The sequence below is a fragment of the Acinonyx jubatus genome, chromosome C1 (genome assembly GCF_027475565.1).
Source record: "Acinonyx jubatus isolate Ajub_Pintada_27869175 chromosome C1, VMU_Ajub_asm_v1.0, whole genome shotgun sequence".
NCBI classification, from domain to species: Eukaryota; Metazoa; Chordata; class Mammalia; order Carnivora; family Felidae; genus Acinonyx; species Acinonyx jubatus.
The window spans coordinates 148,688,582-148,709,022 of NC_069381.1; the positions used below are offsets into that span (position 1 = coordinate 148,688,582).

The following is a 20,441-nucleotide window of genomic DNA, read 5'->3' on the forward strand; positions in this document are numbered from 1 at the left end:
TGTTGGCACCACTGTGCTAAAACTGCTTTCAGTAAGGTCCTTATTTACCAGATATACTATTCCATGTTCTGTACTTAGTGTCACTTGATCTCCTATTGGCATTTGACATTGTTGAATACCTGTTCTTTCCTTTTTTTTTCATGAAGAACAGCTAAAATTAATTGTGTGCTTTGTTTTGAAACTAAATTTTGAAATAAGAACTATTGCTTAAATACATTCTTTTATGTACAATGAGTTTTTTACTTTATCTCTCATATACAAGTTTTTAATATACCTAGAATTGCTTTTTGCATGGGAGATGGGTAAAGATCCAATTTCATTTTTATATAATCACTTGGCTTAGTACCATTTATTGGTTAGTCCATCATTTACTCAATGGTGGGTAATAAGTGCTTTTCAAAAAAACCCCCATCCATCTCTGCGCCATCACTATTTTAATTATAGTATTCTTACTATAATGAGTCTTGGTCTCTATTAGGTCGAATTCCTTCTTCACTTTGTTCTTTATTAATTCGTTCAATAAATATTTATTGAATGTGAACTATTTATCAGGCACTTTTGCAGTTGATGGGGATATATGAGTGAACAAAAGAGACAAAAGCCTTTTCTTTCATTGAGCTAATAGTCTAGTGAAAAGACAGACTAATACATAAAAGTAAAATGTATGATATGTGGTGGTAAGTGCTTTGGAGGAAACCGCCAAAGCAGGGAAGGAAGATAGGAATGGAATGGAGACAGTTGCAAGTTAAAATCAGGAACCTAAAACAGAAAGAGCAAGCTATTCAGATATCTGAGGGAATACTTTCCAAACAAAAGAATAAATGAGGGAAAATGCTTTGAGACAGGAGCTTGCCAGGAATATCTGAGGAACAGCAAAGAGGACAACATGGCTGGGCAGGAGGGAGAAAGGGAGAGTGCAGTAGGCAATGAGGTCAAAGAGGCAACAGGCCAGTCTCTGTAGGGACTTGGAGTTGGGAAGCAAATGAAAGACTTTGAGAAAAGAAATGACATGATTTATCTTGTGGAGGAGCAAGGGAAAAAGCAGAGAGACCACTTGAGAGGCATTGCAACAATTTGGGCAAGCAGTGGTGGTGAGAGAGAAATCAATGCAATTCCAATCAAAATTCCAATAGGATTTATCAAGGAGCTTGATAAACTTATTCTAAGAAAAACATAGAAGAATGAAGGTCCAAAAATATTAAAAGCAGGCTTGAATGAAACAAACACATTTATTGAGGTTTCTTCCTAATTCACTGCTGCTTTTTTTCAGCTTCCTTTTCTGTATCCTTCCTTCTTCCCTTCCACTGCATTGAAACTTGCTCCTTAATTATGGTTCCTACATTATCAGTTTCTCCTTCCCTACTCTATCATTTCTATCTCCTTATAAAGATGGTCTAGACTCTCCTATATTTTAAAAGAAGAGAAAGAAACAAAGAGAGGAAGAGAGGTGGGCGGGGGGAGGAAAAAAGGAAAGAAGAAAGAAAGAAGGAAAGGGTACTTCCTCATTGTGTGGTCTTGAGCAAGTTAACTTCCACTCTCTCTGCCTCAGTTTCCTCATCTTCAAACTGGGAATGACAATAATTGTAAATATTTCATGTTATTATTGTGAAGAATATATATTTATTGCCTACTACATATTGGAGATAAAGTGGTAGAAATGAAAGCTTTGGGCACTGGCCTCATGGAACATCCTGAAGTCATCCTTGACTCCTCTTTCACACTCAAGTCCAATCTATCTGTAAATCTGCCTGCCTCTACTTTCACAATATGTGCAGAATCCTACTACTTCTGACTTTCTGAACTGCTATCACCTGGTTCTTACCCCCGTCACCTGGCCCATGCCACCATTATTATTCTACCATCGCAATAGAACTCCTACTGCTCTCTCTGCCCTTGCCTACTTCCTTCTGTTCTCGAGACAACAGCAGGAGCTAGGCTTCTGCTCAAGGCCCTCTAATAGCTTCTTATCTCATTCAGAGTAAAAGTGAAAATTCTTATGAAGATCTAAACAATCCCAGGATGACTTTCTGCCCTTTTGACCTTTCCTGCTGCTCTCCCTCTAGCTCATTCCTTCCCAGCATTTGGCCACCTAGCTACTTCTCAAATATGACATGCATGCTTTCACCCGAGAATCTTTGCACTGGATATACCCTCTGCCTGGAGAGCTCTTGCTTCCAATACCTTGGTTTTTGCTGAAATGTCTCACTGAGGTCTTCCTTAATCACCTTACTTAAAATTATAGCACCCCCCAGTCATACCCTTATTCTCTTTTCCTACCTCATTTTTCTGTATTGGACTTTCCACCCTCCAACAAAATATATACACTCCTTATATTGTTTATTTTCCATCTCTACCCTCCCACTAGAATGTAAGCTCCATGAGGGAATGGATTTTTGTTGGTTTTATTCACTGATGTATCCTTAGCATATAAATAGTTTGATAAATATTAAATGAATGTTCAGAGCTCATGTGTTAGCAGGAAAAATAAGCATTAAACAACTAATTATATAATTAACAATACAATAATTATAATTACAGTGAAAGCTATCAAAAAAAGGACAAGGTGTTAGGAACGTATTAACAGGATGTCTAATCTTGTTTGAGAGGGGATCAGGGAAGGCTTCTCTTAAAAGTCAAATGTATGTTGAAATCAGAATGTTAGGGTAGCTAAACAAAGAGAAGGGAGAAGAGCCCTTTAAAATAAAGCTATTGGGGAAATTGGTGATAGGAAATCAATAGTAAAGAATGTTTTTAATTTAAAATCAAACAAATTGTGGTATCTGAGGAGTTTGAAGACAATAGGAAATCAGCTGCCCTGAATGAATTTGGACATTCATATATCTAAAGCAGGTATAAGATCATGTGATCCTTTGAAGCAATTAAAATTTTTTTTAAATATTTATTTTTTTTAATGTTTATATTTATTTTTGAGACAAAGGGAGACAGAGCATGAGTGGGGGAGGGGCAGAGAGAGAGGGAGACACAGAATCCATGGCAGGCCCCAGGCGGGGCTCAAACTTGTCAACCGCGAGATCATGACCTGAGCCGAAGTTGGAGGCTCAGCCCACTGAGCCACCCAGGCACCCCAATGTTTATTTTTGAAGGAGAGAGAGACAGACTGTGAGTGGGGGAAGGGCAGAGAGAGAGGGAGACACAGAATCCAAAGCAGGCTCGAGGCTCCAAGCTGTCAGCACAGAGCCCAATGTGGGGCTTGAACCCACAAACCGTGAGATCACGACCTGAACCGAAGTCGGGGGCCCAACCGATTGAGCCACCCAGGCGCCCCGAAACAGTTTTTTAATTAAGAGGTCAAATCAAGAAAGATTTCAAGAGAGCTGCTACTAGCAGGGAAACAGTAGTTAAACTCTTGTTGGGATTAAGAACATTTGCAACTCTTAAATGTTTAGATTGGGTCTCATGATCATATAAAACTCTGTAGAAGAGGAGAGATATTCTGAGCTATAAACTCAGTGGCTTATGGTAGGAAATCAGTGTTGTCAATATTTAGAAAAAATATCTTTCCCAAAATACAACTAAACCATTAATATGTTTTTGGTGTCTTCAAATTATCCTAAAACAAGACTGTATGTTTATCATACCAATGATCATCTGTGAAAAGTTCTTGGTTGGAAAGTAAAGCAAAAGCCTTTGAAAATAATCATAATCTCTTCTTCAGCAGTTTAGATTGAGTATCAAACCAGAAACTAAAACAAATGTTCTAAAAGTAGAATATTTGAAAACACAATTTCCCTGGAAATTTTAGAAAAGGTGGTCAGTGTAATATGTAACTCAGCATAAGAATAATTTAGTAACCCCAAGCCTCAAATGTCTGCTCCATTTCATATTATATGAAATACAAAAAGTATCAGAAATATTCATATTATGTTTAATATAGACTAAATTATCCCATGTATCTTTATTTTTACTTTCTTCATTTGTTATGTTAAATACACCATTTGTCTCTGTGTTATGCTGCAGGAATAACCACCTACAATCTCAGTGGTTTAAAACAGTGAGCATTTATTTCTATCATGGCCTGTGTCTGTCCTAAGTTAGCAGAGGGGTTCTGCAGATTATCGTCGCTCAGGTACCCAGGCCCATAGAAGCTCCCCCTCACCCTGCTTTTTCTCAGTCACTACGGCAGACAAAAGACAATGCGTTAAATTACATGCAGATTGTCATAACTTCCATTTGAAATTGACATATGTGCACCTAAATGGGGTACACCTAATCCCACTATCAAAGAAGGCAAGGAATGACATCTTACCCTATGTCGAGAAGAACTGTGATGTCTGTCAATAGCATAAATGACTACCACAGCGTGTGCGTGTGTGTAAATGTAACTCATTGTGAATGGAAATATGCTTGTTATACTGTATAGATGATGTGATATATATTCAGAAAACACTCATTTATAACTTTATTATTATTTAAAAATTAAAATAACCTTTTAAATTAGTTTAATTTATGTTTCAGGGTATAAGTATTGCTAAAATTTTCAATATATTCTATAAATCTTATCTCTGTTTTTAAGCAAGGGCTTCTTTCTGAAAGTTTGATTTCGCCACACAAAAATAACCTTTGCCAAGCTTGAATCCTTAATTCTAACTGAATGAGATTCCTTTCATACTCCTTTCTCTTTTTCTTACTTTTGTTTCAGAAATTTCAACATTCATTCTAGCACTCTAAGAAAAATCTATATCTGTGTGCATTCGTAGAATAAATTATAATAGTTTAAAAACTTTTTTTAGTTAGAGCTGCCTAGTTCTTCAAATTGTTATAATCACATGTAAGATAACTGGGAAATGAAAACACTGAACACATTAAGATTTTATGATTACTTTTTATCTTTATTTATTATTTTTATCTTTTCCTCCTGTAGGTATTTCATGATGTTGCCTACAAAGCTAAAGATCGCAATGACTTGGTATCAGGAATCGATGAATTTCTAGATCAGGTTACTGTTCTTCCTCCTGGAGAATGGGATCCAAGCATTCGTATAGAGCCTCCCAAAAATGTTCCTTCCCAGGTATGTATATTTGAAAACACTCTTAAAAATCCCATCATTTTTTTGTCTTTTAAATACATGTACTAAAAAAGTATAACTCATTGAAAAGATTCAAAATGATTTAAATTGTGTTATTGTGATTTTTAATAACATATATATATATATTTGGTGTTCATTCCCTTTTGTGGCATGGAGCTCCTAAACCCCTTCAAATTTCCTAAGTGAGGAGCAAGATGTTAATGAGGTGACTTTTGGAACTCACCACAGGATGGGCTGCTGGCCACTGGAGCCAACTGTGTGATTAGAGGGTTAGAACTTTCAGTCCCACCCTCCCACCTCCAGGAAGTGGAAGGAGCTGGAGATTGCATTCAGTCACCAATTGCCAATGTTTTAATCAATCATGCCTATGTAATGAACCCTCCATGAAACCCCAAAAGGACAGGGAGCAGAGAGCTTCCAGGTTGGTGAACATGTGGAGACTGGGGAGAGAAGCATGTCTGGAGAGGGCAAGGAAGCTCCTCACCCTTTCTCCATACCTTGCCCTGTGCATCTTTTCTACCTGGCTGTGTTCCTGAGTTATATCCTTTCATCATAAGCCAGTGATCTGTATGCAAAATGTTTCCCTGAGTTCTGTGAGCTGCTCTAGCAAATTAATTGAACCTGAGGAGAGGGTCATGGGAATCTTTGATTTATAGCCACTCAGTCAGAAGCTCAGGTGGCAACTTGGGGTGAGACGGGGGCAATCTTGCAGGTGTAAACCCTTAATAATGGAATCTGATGCTGTGTCCCATTAAATAGTGTCAGAGTTGAGCTGGATTGTAGGATACCCAGCTAGTATCTGTAGCATTGCTTGTTGGTGTGGAGAACCCCCTGGTTCAATGGGGAACACATTGGAATTGGTACCAGAACCTATATAGCAGCTAAGAAGGTAGGGATATGAAGTTACAGAGTCTTAATGCTATCCAACACACTTCACTGAGAAATTTGATATATTGATGATATGCTACCAAATCAAATGGTCCCATATGCCTGGAAAGATTTTAAACCCACCTTAAAACATATTATACTGGAGGAAAATTAAAATTTTAATAAACATGTAAAATATGGCCTGAGAAAAGCCCATTGCTATCTTTCCATATTTTGATATATTACTTTGAAATTGGTGAATATTAAGAAAATTCAGCCTGGGCTGCCTGGGTGGCTCAGTCGGTTAACCATCTGACTCTTGATTTCATCTCAGGTCATGATCTCACAGTTCCTTAGATCAAGCCCTGCATTGGGCTCTGTGCTGACAGTGCAGAGACTGCTTGGGATTCTCTCCCTCTCTCTCTGCCTTTATCCCACTCTCTCTCTCTCTCTCTCTCTCAAAATAAATAAACTTTTTTTTTTTTTAAAAAGGAAAGAAAATTCAGCCTCCAGCCCAGACACAACACTCCCATCACCATGGCTTCTCTGGGGTCATTGGCATTTTCCTCCTCTCTCCTCCTTTTGTGTATGGAGCTTGGTGAGGGAAACCTGATCAAAGAATTAAAGATCGAATTTTGCTGTGTGTCTGGATTTTCTTACTGCCTGTTCTTGCCATTTTATAATGTACCAAGTGGAAACTAGATAAAAATGTATACAGTAAGGCTTTCAATAATTTATATTTTTCCTAGGTGACATCATCTATCACCCTGTTGAAAAATAAAGTCACATGATCTTGTTTTCTGCCTATTCAATCCACCTTGCCACACTGAACATTTCACAGTTCAGACTTTTTGAAGTCTATTAAGTAGGAATGTTTATTCTGCTGTATTTCTAGAAATTAAACTTTAATGACACTTCAAAGCTCTTTAATGCTTTAAAGTTCTTTTTGATATCTGATAAAGGGTCAGTATCAAAATTATATAAATAGCTTATAAAACTCAATACCCCAAAACAAATAATCCAATTAAAAATGGGCAGAAGGCAACAGACATTTCTCCAGAGAAGACATTCAGATGGCCAATAGGCATATGAAAAGATTTTTAATATCACTCACCATCGGGAAAATGCCATTCAAACTATGATGAGGTATCACCTCATACCTGTCAGAATAGCTAAAATTAAAAACAAGAGACAACAGATGTTGGCAAGGATGTAGAGAAAAATGAACCTCTTGCATTGTTGGTGGGAATGCTAACTGGTGCGGCACTATGGAAAACAGTATCGAGGTTCCTTGAAAAGTTAAACATAGAGCTATTCTATGATCCAGTAGTCACTCCACTAGCTACTTACCCAGAGAATACAAAAACACTAATTCAAAGGGATACATGCACTTCTATGTTTATAGTAGCATTATTTACAATAGTCAAATTATGGAGGCAGCCCGAGTGTCCATCGATAGATGAATGGATAAAGAAGAGGTGAATATAAAATGGTCTATTACTCAGCCATAGAAAAGAACGAAATCTTGCCATTTACAACAGCATGGAACAAGCTAGAAAGTATAATGCTAAGCAAAATATGTCAGTCAGAGAAAGACAAATACCATATGATTTCACTCATGTGAAATTTAAGAAACAAAACAAATGAGCAAAGAAAAAAAAAAGAAAGTGAGACAGACAAAGAAACAGACTCTTAACTATAGAGAACAACCTGATGGTTACCAGAGGGGTGGTGGGTGGAAGAATGGCTGAAATAGTTGATGGGGATTAAGGAGGGCCCTTGTGAAGATGGGCACCAGATGATTAAAATAAAAACTTAAAAAAAAGTAAAAAAATAATATTCTTTTTGATAAGTATGTACTCTTTACTTAATGTCAAGATTTATTTAATGTTGTCTTGCATTAAATTGGAACATTTACAAGTTCCAGGTGGATCAGTATTTTTAAAAATAAAGCAATGAAAGCATTACAAAAAAAAAGGAAATTTAAAGGCATGGCTTAATCATATCAAATAGAAAATTCCCCCTTACTGCTAATCTTATTTCTGATTGGGAAGAATTATTTTTTAACTTTTTTTTTTAATGTTTATTTATCTTAGAGACAGAGTGCAAGTGGGGGAGGGGCAGACACACACACACACACACACACACACACGCACAGAATCTGAAGCAGGCTCCAGGCTCTGAGCTGTCAGCAAAGAGCCCAATGTGGGGCTTGAACTCACAAACTGCGAGATCATGACCTGAGCCGAAGTCAGATGCTTAACCGACTGAGCCACCCAGGCACCCCAGAATTTTTAAATTAGAATTCTTATGTTCATGTTACCTTTGTGTGGATGTATGATATAAAAATTGTAAAAATTAAAACTCCAGTGTGCATTTCACTTATTATATAATCCAGAGAGGTAAAAATAAAGACTATTATTTTGCTATTATTTGGGGTCATTTTTAAATTACAGGCCTGACTTTGTTGAGATTTGTAGCCAAATGTTTGTTAAGGCCACTCATATTGCCACGTCTGTTCCTACTGACTATGCCCCCTGCAGCCCCCACAGATGTCATCTACTCAGCCTTCCCTAGGGCTTTTGTCCCTGTGGAGTCCAACTTGCCTGACCTTACTGCTCTAGTTGACTAAGACCCGGACATAGAATGTTCTCCTGGTTAGCCAGAGGTGGGAAAAAAATCTCAATCTCCCTATCGATTTAAGAAATACACACTGATGTCTTATTTCTGAAGTCATTTCATAATTATTAAAGACTATTTGATTTCCTTTTCTCAACAATTACAATTTTGTGATTCTGTACCTGCAGCCATATTGTTTCAGTTGATCTACTAAAATAAAAGAAGTTGCTGAAAGTGTAATTTTTGGGGTTATAGATTGACTTATTTTTTGTACTTGTAAACATCTTTGCACTTATGATATTAGAAAAAGACAATATAATGCTTTCTGAAGTGGTAAGAAAGAAACTCTTTAATTGATTTTATTTGGGAAAAATTCTGTGAAAATATTAATACATTTGAAAATGAGTGAGACTTCAAAAGTCACTTGTTAATACCGTTTAGTTTTTTGAACATTAAGACTGAAGTCAAGCATTTTTGAAAACATCTTGCCTTTGAGAAATGATATTTTTGAGGCAAGTGGAGGACTGGGAGCTCTGTATTTTTAAAATTGTTTTTATGAGACTCTTTAAAATCAGGATTAATTACTGGACTCAGAATATTAAGAGGCAATAGTAGAAAGAACATCGAATTAAGAATCAAGGCACTTGGGTTCTGCTATGCTTCTTTACAACATTAGTATTTTTTAAATGTATGTTGTAATTGAATAATAGATGCTATGAGCTATGTTTTCTTTCACTAAATGGAGCAAGATAAATTAAAAGATATTAAGCACTCTGACAGAGCAAGATAAATTAAAAGATATTAAGCACTCTGACTTTATACTATTTAAATACTGTTTTCCTCCATGGGATAATTTCCGTGGTTTTTATGTTCTTTTGAAATGTATAAGTCACAGAATTTTTAATACTTTTTTTCTATCAGTTAAGAGAAGAAGAACTTGTCCACTTCAAGGGATAACCCTGAAAATTAGAACTTTGTGTGGGTCCTTATAATCACTCCCTTGTGTATACCATAAACTTCTTTGCTTTTCTCTCACGCCAGTTACTTGCTTGTTAAAACCACAGCCCTGTGTGAATCCAACTCTTTAATCTGTACCTGCATTGATGCAGTTGGATGTAGCTGAAGGAAAACAGCTACACTGACTAATCTCGTTAGTTCATGACCACATACCTCAAGTGGGCCCTTAATGTTGCCGGTTCATCATCCTATCTCCCCTGGTCCAATAAGTTTCTCTAGATGACTATTTCACACCTGTTTTCTCTCCTCACATCTTCAGCACATCCTTCTGACCCTCACTTTCAGATTTGCTTCCTACTTCTCTGAGAAATGTGAAATAACTTAAAGGGAACTTCCATAGACTCCCACCACCACATCTACCTGCCTGCAGGCATCTACTCCCACATACTCTGCTTTCCTATATATTATTATTGAATTATCCAAAGTCAGCATTCTACCTTTGCATTAGATCCCATCTGTTCAAACCTACTCAAAGACATTACACCAATTCTCTTTCTTTCCTATATCATCAATTCTTTTGTTCTCTACTATGTCATTATTGTTAGCATAAAACCTTACTAATTTGCAAATCTTTAAAAAAAAAACCTCTCAATACTGCTATCACCATCAGCTACTCATCCATTCCTTATTTTCCCCTCTGCAACCAAATGGCACAAGGGTTCTCTGAACTACCTGCCTCCAATTCCTCTTCTCCAATAAGACTTTTGCCCCATCACTTCACTAAGACTACGTACATGAAGGTCACCGAGGATCTCTACACTGTTCAATCCCATAGTTCTTAGTCTGCATTCTATTTGCCTGCCAGTCAACAGCATTTGACAGAGTTGATGGCTCCCCTTTCCCTGTACTCTCTTTGCTTGGTTCCCAAGACACCACACTCTTGGTTTTTCTCTTAGCTCACTGGTCACTCCTCAATCTCCTATGCTGGTTTCTTCTTTTTTCCCCTTATTTCTTTATGTTGAGATGATACAGGGCTCAGTCTTTGCTCATCTTTTCTTTTCTACCTACACTCATTCTCTTGGTAATATCATCCAATGTTATAGCTTTAAATCCTTTCCCAAATTTACTATTTACCTTGAACTTGAGAGTTATTTATCTACATGCCAATGTCTCCCCTTGGATGTCTTATAGATATCTAAAACCTGACATATCCAAAGTTTGAACTGAATTGTAGATTGTTTCATTTCTATATCTGTATTCATCTTTGCATTTATATTAGAAAAGGCAATATAATACTTCCTGAAGTATACAAGAAACTCCGATCTTTTCTCAAAGTCTGTTGCATTTGCACCTGCCTCTATTGGTAGGTCTTAACTCCATACTTATAGTTGGTCAAGCCAAAAACACTCATTTTTAAATTTATTCTTAGATTTCCATTCTTCCAGGAAATACTCTTGGATTTTCCTTTAATATTTATCCAGAATTACACCATTTCTCATTGTTTCTACTGCTGCCATCCTAGTTCAAGCTACCATCATTTTTTCCTCCTAGATTATTAAAATAGTTTTTTTTAATCACTCTCCTTGTTTCTGTCCTTGGCCCCCAACATCTGTTATCAGCACAGCAGCCAGAGTGACTCCAAGTGAGACCATGCTACTTCTTTCCTCAAAACCCTACATTTTCTCAATTCACTGAGAATAAAAGCCAAATACGTACAATGGTCTACTAAATCTATACAATCTGGCTTCCCTTTATTTCTTCAAAGTAAACTCCTATGACTTTCTTCCTTGTGAACTCTTTTCCAAGAATGTCGGCTTCTTTGTTCTTTGTTCTTTAAACCCTACAGCCATATCCCTGCCTTGACACTGTCTCACTTGCTGTTCTTTCTGTCTGGATATCCCCCAGTTATTCTCATGGCTTATTCTCTCAGCTCCCTTAGGCTTTTCTCAAATGACACTTTCTCACTGATCCTACCTGACTGCTTTGTTTATAATTGCCACTCCTTCCTCCCTACCCACCCACCCCATACCTCAGATCCCCCTCTTAACTCTGCTCTAAATTTTCATTTTTACATAGGTTTTAATCTAACACATTGTAGAACTAATTTACTTATGTGCTTATTTGTTTATTGTTTGGGTTCCCCATTAGAAGGTGAGTTCCACAGGCCTGATTTGTCCACTGGTGTCTTAGTGGTGGGGTTGAGTACCTGACACAAATTGGCTTTCAATAAGTATTGGTTGGTTGAATTAGTAGATTGCATAAGTTGAGTAGTCAAATATATATACACTCTTTAATTTGTTTTAAAAAAACAAAATTCCTGTGTTTGTGAACAAAAAATATTTCCTATATTTTCCTCAGAATATTCATCGGTACTGTTCATACATCTCTTTTCACACACCTTTCCCCCTTACTGTAAGATGAACACTCCTTGATGAAACAGGTACTTTAGAATGGCTAATATATTTCATGGTTTATCATTTGCCTTATCAATGTATAGCTTTTTCCATTGTAAGACAATGAGACATAGCCAGTAAGGGATAATTACCCACGAGACCAAATAATATCACTTGCTTTCTGAGATTTATGGAAGCTAAGAAGTATTTCCCTGGGTGACTGTTGGGTATTTAGGGTACCGAGGCCACCCTTAAAGCCCTTTACTGTATATAATAGCTATTTATGTGTAAAGGCAGTTCTTCCATCAGCTGACAGACATCCTCTCTTTTATCTTTGTATTTTTGTTCATTGTACCTATTCATATACCTGGGAAGTTGTAAAAATATCAAGCAATGAACTTTTCTCTATTTTGTGCATTTCAAAACCTGTTTTTCTCATGTTTTAAACCTGTGCCACTTTACCTAAATGTCCCATTATACATAAGATCATTTGCTAATTCACATGCTTAGACTATTTTGGAATGGCAGTGAAGTAAATATTTTAACTGCACCACCTAAAAAATTTTTATGATACTTTTCAGCCCTTTTGAACACATTGGCATCCTCTAGGATAACCAATAGGGAGGATTTTATGATTTTTAAAAATCTCTGTCACCGACAAAAGTGGGTGGAACAGGCTTGTGATAAGACAGCACTTCCATAAGCCTCAGTTAATTTGTCAATGACTGAATGGAAGTTTCCATTTGTAAGAGTCTGGGATCTCCATGAGTCAGAAAGAACCATGTTGTAAATCATTCCTTAGGTAGGAAGATATCTGCCAGAATAACAGGGAACCACCCTTAAAAATAGCTAGCGATAATAGTTGAAGTTGATTGAACAGTTGAACTATGCCAGGCATACAACACCACCATAACTAGTGCCTCCTCATTCCAACCTAGCCAACCCTGGTCTCTCTTCGTCCCCTTCCTTTCCTTCATTGTCTTCCTAGCTGAATGTCTACCTGACACTAGAGACTTGCTTGTCTCCACTAATAGAATGCCTTTTCTCACTCACCTTTGCATTTCTAACATCCGTAACAAGGGATGGCACACAAGGCACCAATAAAGATTAATCGAAAGACTGAGTAGATGTCCATCACTTCATTTAATTTTCTCAACCACGCTGATAGGTATTGTTACTACCACTCGTGAATGGAGGAGGGAACTGAAGCATTAGGAGATTAGATAACTTTAATTAGAGTTCATGTAGCAAATAAGTAACAGAGCCTGGGTTCTTGGCCACTCTGCATATTGCCTCAAGGGAAAAAAATTGTTTTTGTTATTTACAACTAGCACCTGAAATTAAAAAACAAAAACAAAAAACTTCCTGCAGGAGAAGAGGAAGATTCCTGCTGTACCAAATGGAACAGCCGCTCATGGGGAAGCAGAGCCCCACGGAGGACACAGTGGACCTGAACTCCAGCGAACTGGAAGGTCAGTGAAAAGTACTTGTATGGGACTTCAAAGACCAAATGATATACTGTCCTTTGTGTCAGGAATTGCTGTTTAGAGATGTAATTTTTTTTATACTTTGAATACCTGTTAATAAATACCTATTTGAGTATGTATGTATTTATTTATTTGAATATCTATTCTGTGAACACCTATGTAATGCCAATAAATTTGATTTCCCAGTATTTACTAATCATTTTTGTTACTATTAAACCAGCACAGTGACTACATCATTCCATTTTATCTTACCTAGTCTTTCATTTTGCTGTGCATAAAATGTGTTCACAGATTCGTAGAATGAATAAGAAAACTGTCAGTGGCCCCTTCTAAAAGGGCCTGTTGAAAGCTTCAAGTTCAGATGGAAATAAAAATAAATACCAAGAACTCAGTCTTATAGAACCTATCTCATTACATGCAAGTAGGATGTATATAATAGTATTTTTTATTTTTATGGTTGTAATTTGAAAGAGCCATATGATTTATTTTTTCTAATCACACATCTTTGAAGAGATGAAAGCTTCAATTTATTTCTCAAAATGGTTCTTTATCATTTTTTGACAGCTTGTCTCTCTCCAAGCAATGTGTGAGCAGAAAATCAGAAAACCTTGGGAGGGTCTGTCTTCAGGGAATATGTGCACACAGCCTCCATTATAATTGAAGGCAAGGGCAAAGGCTTTGCAGGATTGGTACCCCTTCCTCTCAAGGCCATTTCCTGGAATGCTTGCGCTGTGTCCTTTAAGCTGACTTTCGAGTTTCTGACAACTCTATGCATTTTAATTCTCCTCTGTTCTTTCCCTTTATCTATGTTTTGTCTCTGAGGAAAGGTCCTTTAATGTCTTCCTCAGCCTCCATACATAATTTGAGATGATTCAAACAATTTTTTCCTTCTCCCTTTACTGGAAGCGTGGTTACTCCTTCTGTTTGCTTTCATATTTTCAAATGCTGTCTTTTTATTTTGGGTGGTTTCTCTCTCTCTCTCTCTCTCTCTCTCTCTCTCTCTCTCTCAGGTGTAACATGCCACATAGCTTAGATTTTTTTGGAAGTTCACTTTTCCTTACTGCTTCCTAAATCCTCCCAGGTCACCAATATCCGGTATCTTCGCTTCTCCAGAGTTCTTCCACAGATTCTGTTGCTGACATGACTTGAAGTATCCATTACTCATCTGCTCTCCGAGAGTTGCTGGTGTACATCTGGGCTGCTCTTGCACTGTTCTCTGCAATGACCTCCCACTTCCGGATTTAGATTTTTGCTGCTAAAAGCACGTTTATTACACAGTAATATCATAGCTATTGACACTATTTTATGCCCTAATAAGTAATTAATTAGAAAACAGTGGTCTACCAGAAAGTGCTATCAAACCTACAAATATTAACTACTGAGTAATAGTTCATAACCACCTCAAAATATTTTGGGGATTAGGTGGGATGTAAATGATAAATGAATAAATAAATACTGGATTAAATCTATTTTGAATTGTGACTTTGATAAGTTAACAGATCACTCAGAAATGATCCTCCCCAAATAAAAAAATATGCACATGTTTATCAAACGCACAAAGGGGACTCTAAGATGATCTTTGTGTGTATGAGTTTCATGGGTTCTCTGTAAGCTTCTTTGAGTTTAAATGTCCTGTTTTTCAATTAGAATTTCATCCTTCTCACTTTCTCCTAGTCCACATCCCTCTGATGGAAGCAATCACCAGGAAAACATAAGGAGTCTCTCACTTATGTAATAGTGAGATAGTTACTAACAGGTTACTATTGTGTCTATGTCAGTCAGGTCAGGGTGATTACAAGTAAGAGTCAAAATTTTCAGTTATTCTGAAGATACACTTTTTTCAAGGCAAACCAGAATTAGCGTCTCAAGAGAACAATAATTTTTGAGGCAGTTCTTAGATTGTCTGTGAACATTTCTATCCAGAAAATAAATAAAAATTTGATATCTTTGCATAATCCAAATATATCTAGCATACTGGCAGTAGATTGGAACATAATGGTTTTTTTTAACCTTTGTGTAGGAACTTAATCATAGTCTTATTCATTTTAATATGACATCTTTATTCCATGGAGCACAAAGAGCTTTCAGTAGCCAAGTGTTAAATCCATATATTATTATTAAATATTCAAAGAATGAGAATACCTGTTCATTAATATTCTCATTCCTAGTAGATTAAAAATATTTTAGACCTCACATTTTAGGGAGCATTTCACAATTTACTGCTATTCTTCTCCCCTCCACCCCCCAAATCCTCTTTCAAGTGTTTTGGTGTGGTTTTGGGATATCTTTAGAATAAGTGAATCTATACTAAGTAAGGCCATTATTGTCTTGTGAATGGTAGATGTTGGGATATGTTTAGACAATAATGGATCAAAATTACATTTGTCTGGGTTGGTTATTATAAGGTCCCCTTCTTAATTTCCTAAAAATGAAAACAACTATGGAATCTATCTGTCTTTACTAGGTATTACTGTCATCCATAAGGCCATTTAGATGCCTGCTTGAAACAATACGTGGTGAGGAATATTTTGGCAGAGAAAGTAGGTAACTGGAGCCATGGTTAAACACTACTTCTTCTCTCCAGGGTAATGTTCACCGTTGCAGAACGCAAAAGCCACCTTATCCTCCCAAACTTCACTTTCTGCTATGCTAAATGAAATGTAAACAATTAGAAAATACTGCCAACGACTGAGGGTAGTAGGCCTGAGTTTAGGAGGGGTAGATTGATACAGAAATGGCACGGAGACTAGAGTGATCCTTAAATCTCATTATTTGAATTTTGATTGAAGGACAGCTCTGCACCTTGTTTGAGAGAACACGGGGTTTTCTGGTTGCTGGCATAATATTTAGTTAGGAATTGAAGAGACACAGTGGTACAAAGCCATCGCTGTAGATCATGCTAATACAATGTAGCAGGTTAAAATGGGTCTCATCTCCGCTGATGGAAAACGTATACTGTGACCTGGCAAAAAGGAAATGAGGATTTTGCTTTGTGGGTGTGTGTTTTTATATTTGGATTTCACTCTTGTGTTTCCCTCCTCCACCCGCCTTAGGATTTTTGGGGGACTTATTTTAGATATCAAAAGAAAAGCTCCATACTTCTGGAGTGACTTCAGAGATGCTTTCAGCCTGCAGTGCTTAGCATCTTTTCTATTTCTCTACTGCGCGTGTATGTCTCCAGTCATCACGTTTGGAGGACTGCTGGGAGAAGCAACGGAAGGTCGTATAGTATGTATTGTGCTTTCCCTGGAATTTTAAAACCTAATCAGTTTTAGGAATGATAGTTAGATAAGTCAACATTTAGTTTTGGATTCCTTTATAACTGGTAATCTGGAAGTGGAATGTCTCAGAACTGTTAATTCTTAGTTTTACACAAGGTTCTGCTCTCGTCCCTGGCCCCGCCCCAACCCCAGTCCTTGTCTGGCTTTGGCTCCCATTCGCACAAGGAGAGAGAGATGGACACGAGGAATCCATTTCCCACTTACACAGCCCACGCTTCTGTCCTGACACTGGCCGCAAATACATGTAAACTTTTAATAGTCCAAAGAAAAGCAAGATGAGGAATGTGGAGAGAACACATCCCCATTCAGTACCATTCATATTCTCCTGACTGCTTGTCCCTTTTCTTATTCCCTTACTCCACATCCTGCCCAAGGTCACTAGGTTTTTCACAGCAAATGAAAAAGAGTATCCTCCTGTATTTTAAACATGTACTTCCTAGGTATAATGGTTGCCTGTGTAGCTTAGGTAATGGAATTATTTATATCTCTACACAGAGTGCAATCGAATCTCTCTTTGGAGCATCTATGACTGGGATAGCCTATTCCCTCTTTGGTGGACAGCCTCTTACCATATTGGGCAGTACAGGACCAGTTTTGGTGTTTGAAAAGATTTTGTTTAAATTTTGCAAGTAAGTGTTAAACACTTTTGGCCCTTCCTCCCTTTCTCCACCGTATTTATACTTCTCCCAACATCATGTTTGGGGTCTGCTGGGAGAGGTGGACGTAATGGATTTGATTCAGTTTGCCATTTTTGTCTCTCCATGGAAATAAAGGAAAAGTAAAATATGTGTGCGATTTGCTATGTAAAATTTATAAAAAATGATATTCTGTTCTAAGCATGAGAAACCTCTTTTAGTTTTGTCCTCTTAGATGTCCCCTTTCGACAAACGTTTTGAGTTTAGAAAATCATGGGATGTGAAGGTTCTTTACTTTCACTTCCTGAATTAGACTTATTCCCATCTATTTAAAATGGTGGCGAGCTGTTAAATGACCTTATTTCCGCTGTTCTTTCCTCCTCCTAGAGAATATGGGCTGTCATACCTGTCTTTAAGAGCTAGTATTGGACTTTGGACGGCAACCCTTTGTATCATACTTGTGGCGACCGATGCAAGCTCCCTCGTCTGCTACATCACCCGGTTCACCGAAGAAGCTTTCGCCTCTCTTATTTGCATCATCTTCATCTATGAGGCCCTAGAGAAGTTGTTTGAACTCAGTGAAGCATATCCAATCAACATGCATAATGATTTGGAACTGCTGACCCAATACTCGTAAGTAACGTTTCCCCTAGTGGCCATAGGGCTTGTCTTTTTACAAATTGCTATTGTTTAAAAAAAATAGGATGAACTTCCATTGCAGATCAAGTGTCTTACATTGATTCAGGATCTAAATCCCTGATCAGACTCTCAGAGGGGAACAGGATTTTAAAAGCCACCTCATCAGCTACTCATCTGATACTTGAGTTCTCATTATAAAAACAAAAGCAAAACTCACCGAATTGAAATGTGATTTTGCTTTTTAGAATGCACGATATTAATGGTGGAGGTGCTCAGGCTTTGCCAGTTGAAGGTGATGTTAGCAGTTCAGGATTAAAGATGGGACTGTACCTATTGTACTTTCCAGTTTTAGTATGCCAGGAGTTTGGAATTTCTCTACGACTGTGTTTGTGGAGTACACAAACATTACATTATTCCTTTCTTTGATTTAATTTTAGGATTTTTTTTGTTGCATTTGTATGTACATTTTTGTACAGCAAATATTTGAACCAATATGTTCTTTACAAGGCCGTTATAACCTCTCCATCAATCACCAATGGTCTTCTTATAAACTGCTTAGATATGACCCCAAATCCTTTGAAGATTTATTATCTTTATTTACCATTGACATACATCAGAATTGTTGAAATTAGGCCAAAATAGTATCATGTTCTGATTTTGTTAAGAATGATGTAATGATACAGTGTTGAAAATAGAATGATTTTTAGTACTTCAAATTTTTCCTGGTCTTTCTACCTCTGTCTCAGATAAGAAAAATCAGAGTGGAAACATAAAGTAACTTTCCCAATAAAAGCAAATAGCAAGGGTGTTGTGAACAGGATCCAGAAGCAGATGAAGGAGGTGTCAGGGACACTCAGGAAGCAGGCAAATGGGAAGAATAGTTTGATCAGAATGAAGGATAACATGGACACGTGCCCTTTTGTTTCTCTTTAGAGAACAGTGTCACCCAATTTGGATCTCCTTGCTGGGATGTATGTTATCTGTTTGAATCTTCAAACCTATTACATGCCAGGCACTATGCTAGGTACTAGGGATGTATAATTATCTCTGCCTGGATTTTCACACTTATTACATGCCAAGCACTATGCTATAGACATGAATAATACATTCTGACCTCAGTGAACTTCCAGTTTAATAGGGGATGCAGACAAACAGGCAACACAATGAAAGAAGTGCTGTGTTAAGAGATTGGTGCAGAATGCAATGGTACCACATTAGAAGAATACCCAACCCAGATTTAGGGTTCATGGAAGACTTCTTGGAGGAAGGAACATAGAAGACCAGAACATCAGGGTGCCTGGGTGGCTCAGTCAGTTAAGGGTCCAACTCTTGATCTCAGCTCAAGTCTGGATCTCAGAGTCATGAGCTCAAGCCCCGCATTGGGATCCATGCTGGATGTGGAGCCTACTTAGAAAAAAAAAAAAAAAAAAGAAGACGACGAAGAAGAAGACCAAAATACCAGTAGGAGTTAGGAAAGTGCTGAGGAAGGGGGCAGGAGAGTAGTCCAGATGGAAGGAATGGTGCAGGTCTGGACGTAAGAAATGCATGGATGCTTTGAAATATTTGTTGAAAGTCAAATAGATAGTGGTAAAACAAGAAGCTGGATCCAGGTTTTATGGGTTTGATGTAATTTTCAAATTACATCAGTACACTGATGAATACAAATAAGCTCTCCTAAAGACAAAATATGGCCCAAGTAAAACAGGTAAAAGCAGAACTATTCCATGTGCAGTGGTGGGGAGGCGCCAGCTGTCCACCCACCCTTCCATTTGTTCCCGAACCTTCAGTGGCAGCATCAAAGTACCTCAGACTGAGGAATACCATCGAAAATCTCCAGGTGTAAAAAGGAAAAAGATCAGAGAAGCAAAGACTGTGCCCTGGATAATGGTCATAGCTTAAAGATAGAAGAATGGGAGCATGCAAGCAATAGGTAAAAAGTAAGAAGAATCAGAAAAAGAAACAAAAAACAAACAAACATGGATGGTGTCAGGTTGTAAAAGGCATGGGACAAAGCTGGGTCAAGAAGTCTTTAGAGGACAGTGGTGTAGAGATCAAACAGGACAAGGGAGAGAGATCATTGTTAACGTAAGAAACAGCACTGGGTGGGGGGGGGGGCAGGACTACAAGCTAGTTTGCAAAAAATGAAGATGAGAGTAGGCGGTAAAGAAAGGGAGAAAGTATGCAGAGGCCGATTTGGTCAAAGAAAGTGAAAAACAGTGCCTGCTGGAGAGGGCAGCGAGATCCTGAGAATGGTAATTTGTGACAGAAAAGAGCTATGTGTGTTTGAAAATGAAGACAGAGAGGCAGAGGAAAGAGAGAGATTAGAGATGATGGTAAGGGAGTGGGTAAACATGGGATTTCAACCTCCCCAAAAGTGATGAGATCAAGACAAATTGTGGGGTTCAGTAAGACAAATGCTCAGAGGATAATTTGAAAGCAAAAATAGCTTTGTTTGCCCATGATTCCTGCTTTTCATGGCAATCAGGAGGAGAGTTGCATGGGTCCTGACTTTCTTA

General features: G+C 37.7%; 1 protein-coding gene across 8 annotated transcripts in view; it reads left to right on the forward strand.

The window, feature by feature from the left end:
• The window catches only part of SLC4A10 (solute carrier family 4 member 10), a 305,973-nt gene that overhangs the window by 216,468 nt on the left and 69,064 nt on the right, over nt 1–20,441 (forward strand). For all 8 annotated transcript variants that reach the window (XM_053215162.1, XM_027055634.2, XM_027055639.2 and 5 more), the window contains 5 exons: nt 4,883–5,029; nt 13,255–13,355; nt 16,424–16,598; nt 17,147–17,280; nt 17,674–17,919. In XM_053215162.1, coding sequence (XP_053071137.1) covers nt 4,883–5,029; nt 13,255–13,355; nt 16,424–16,598; nt 17,147–17,280; nt 17,674–17,919 — 803 coding nt within the window. The remainder of the gene's footprint in view (nt 1–4,882; nt 5,030–13,254; nt 13,356–16,423; nt 16,599–17,146; nt 17,281–17,673; nt 17,920–20,441) is intronic.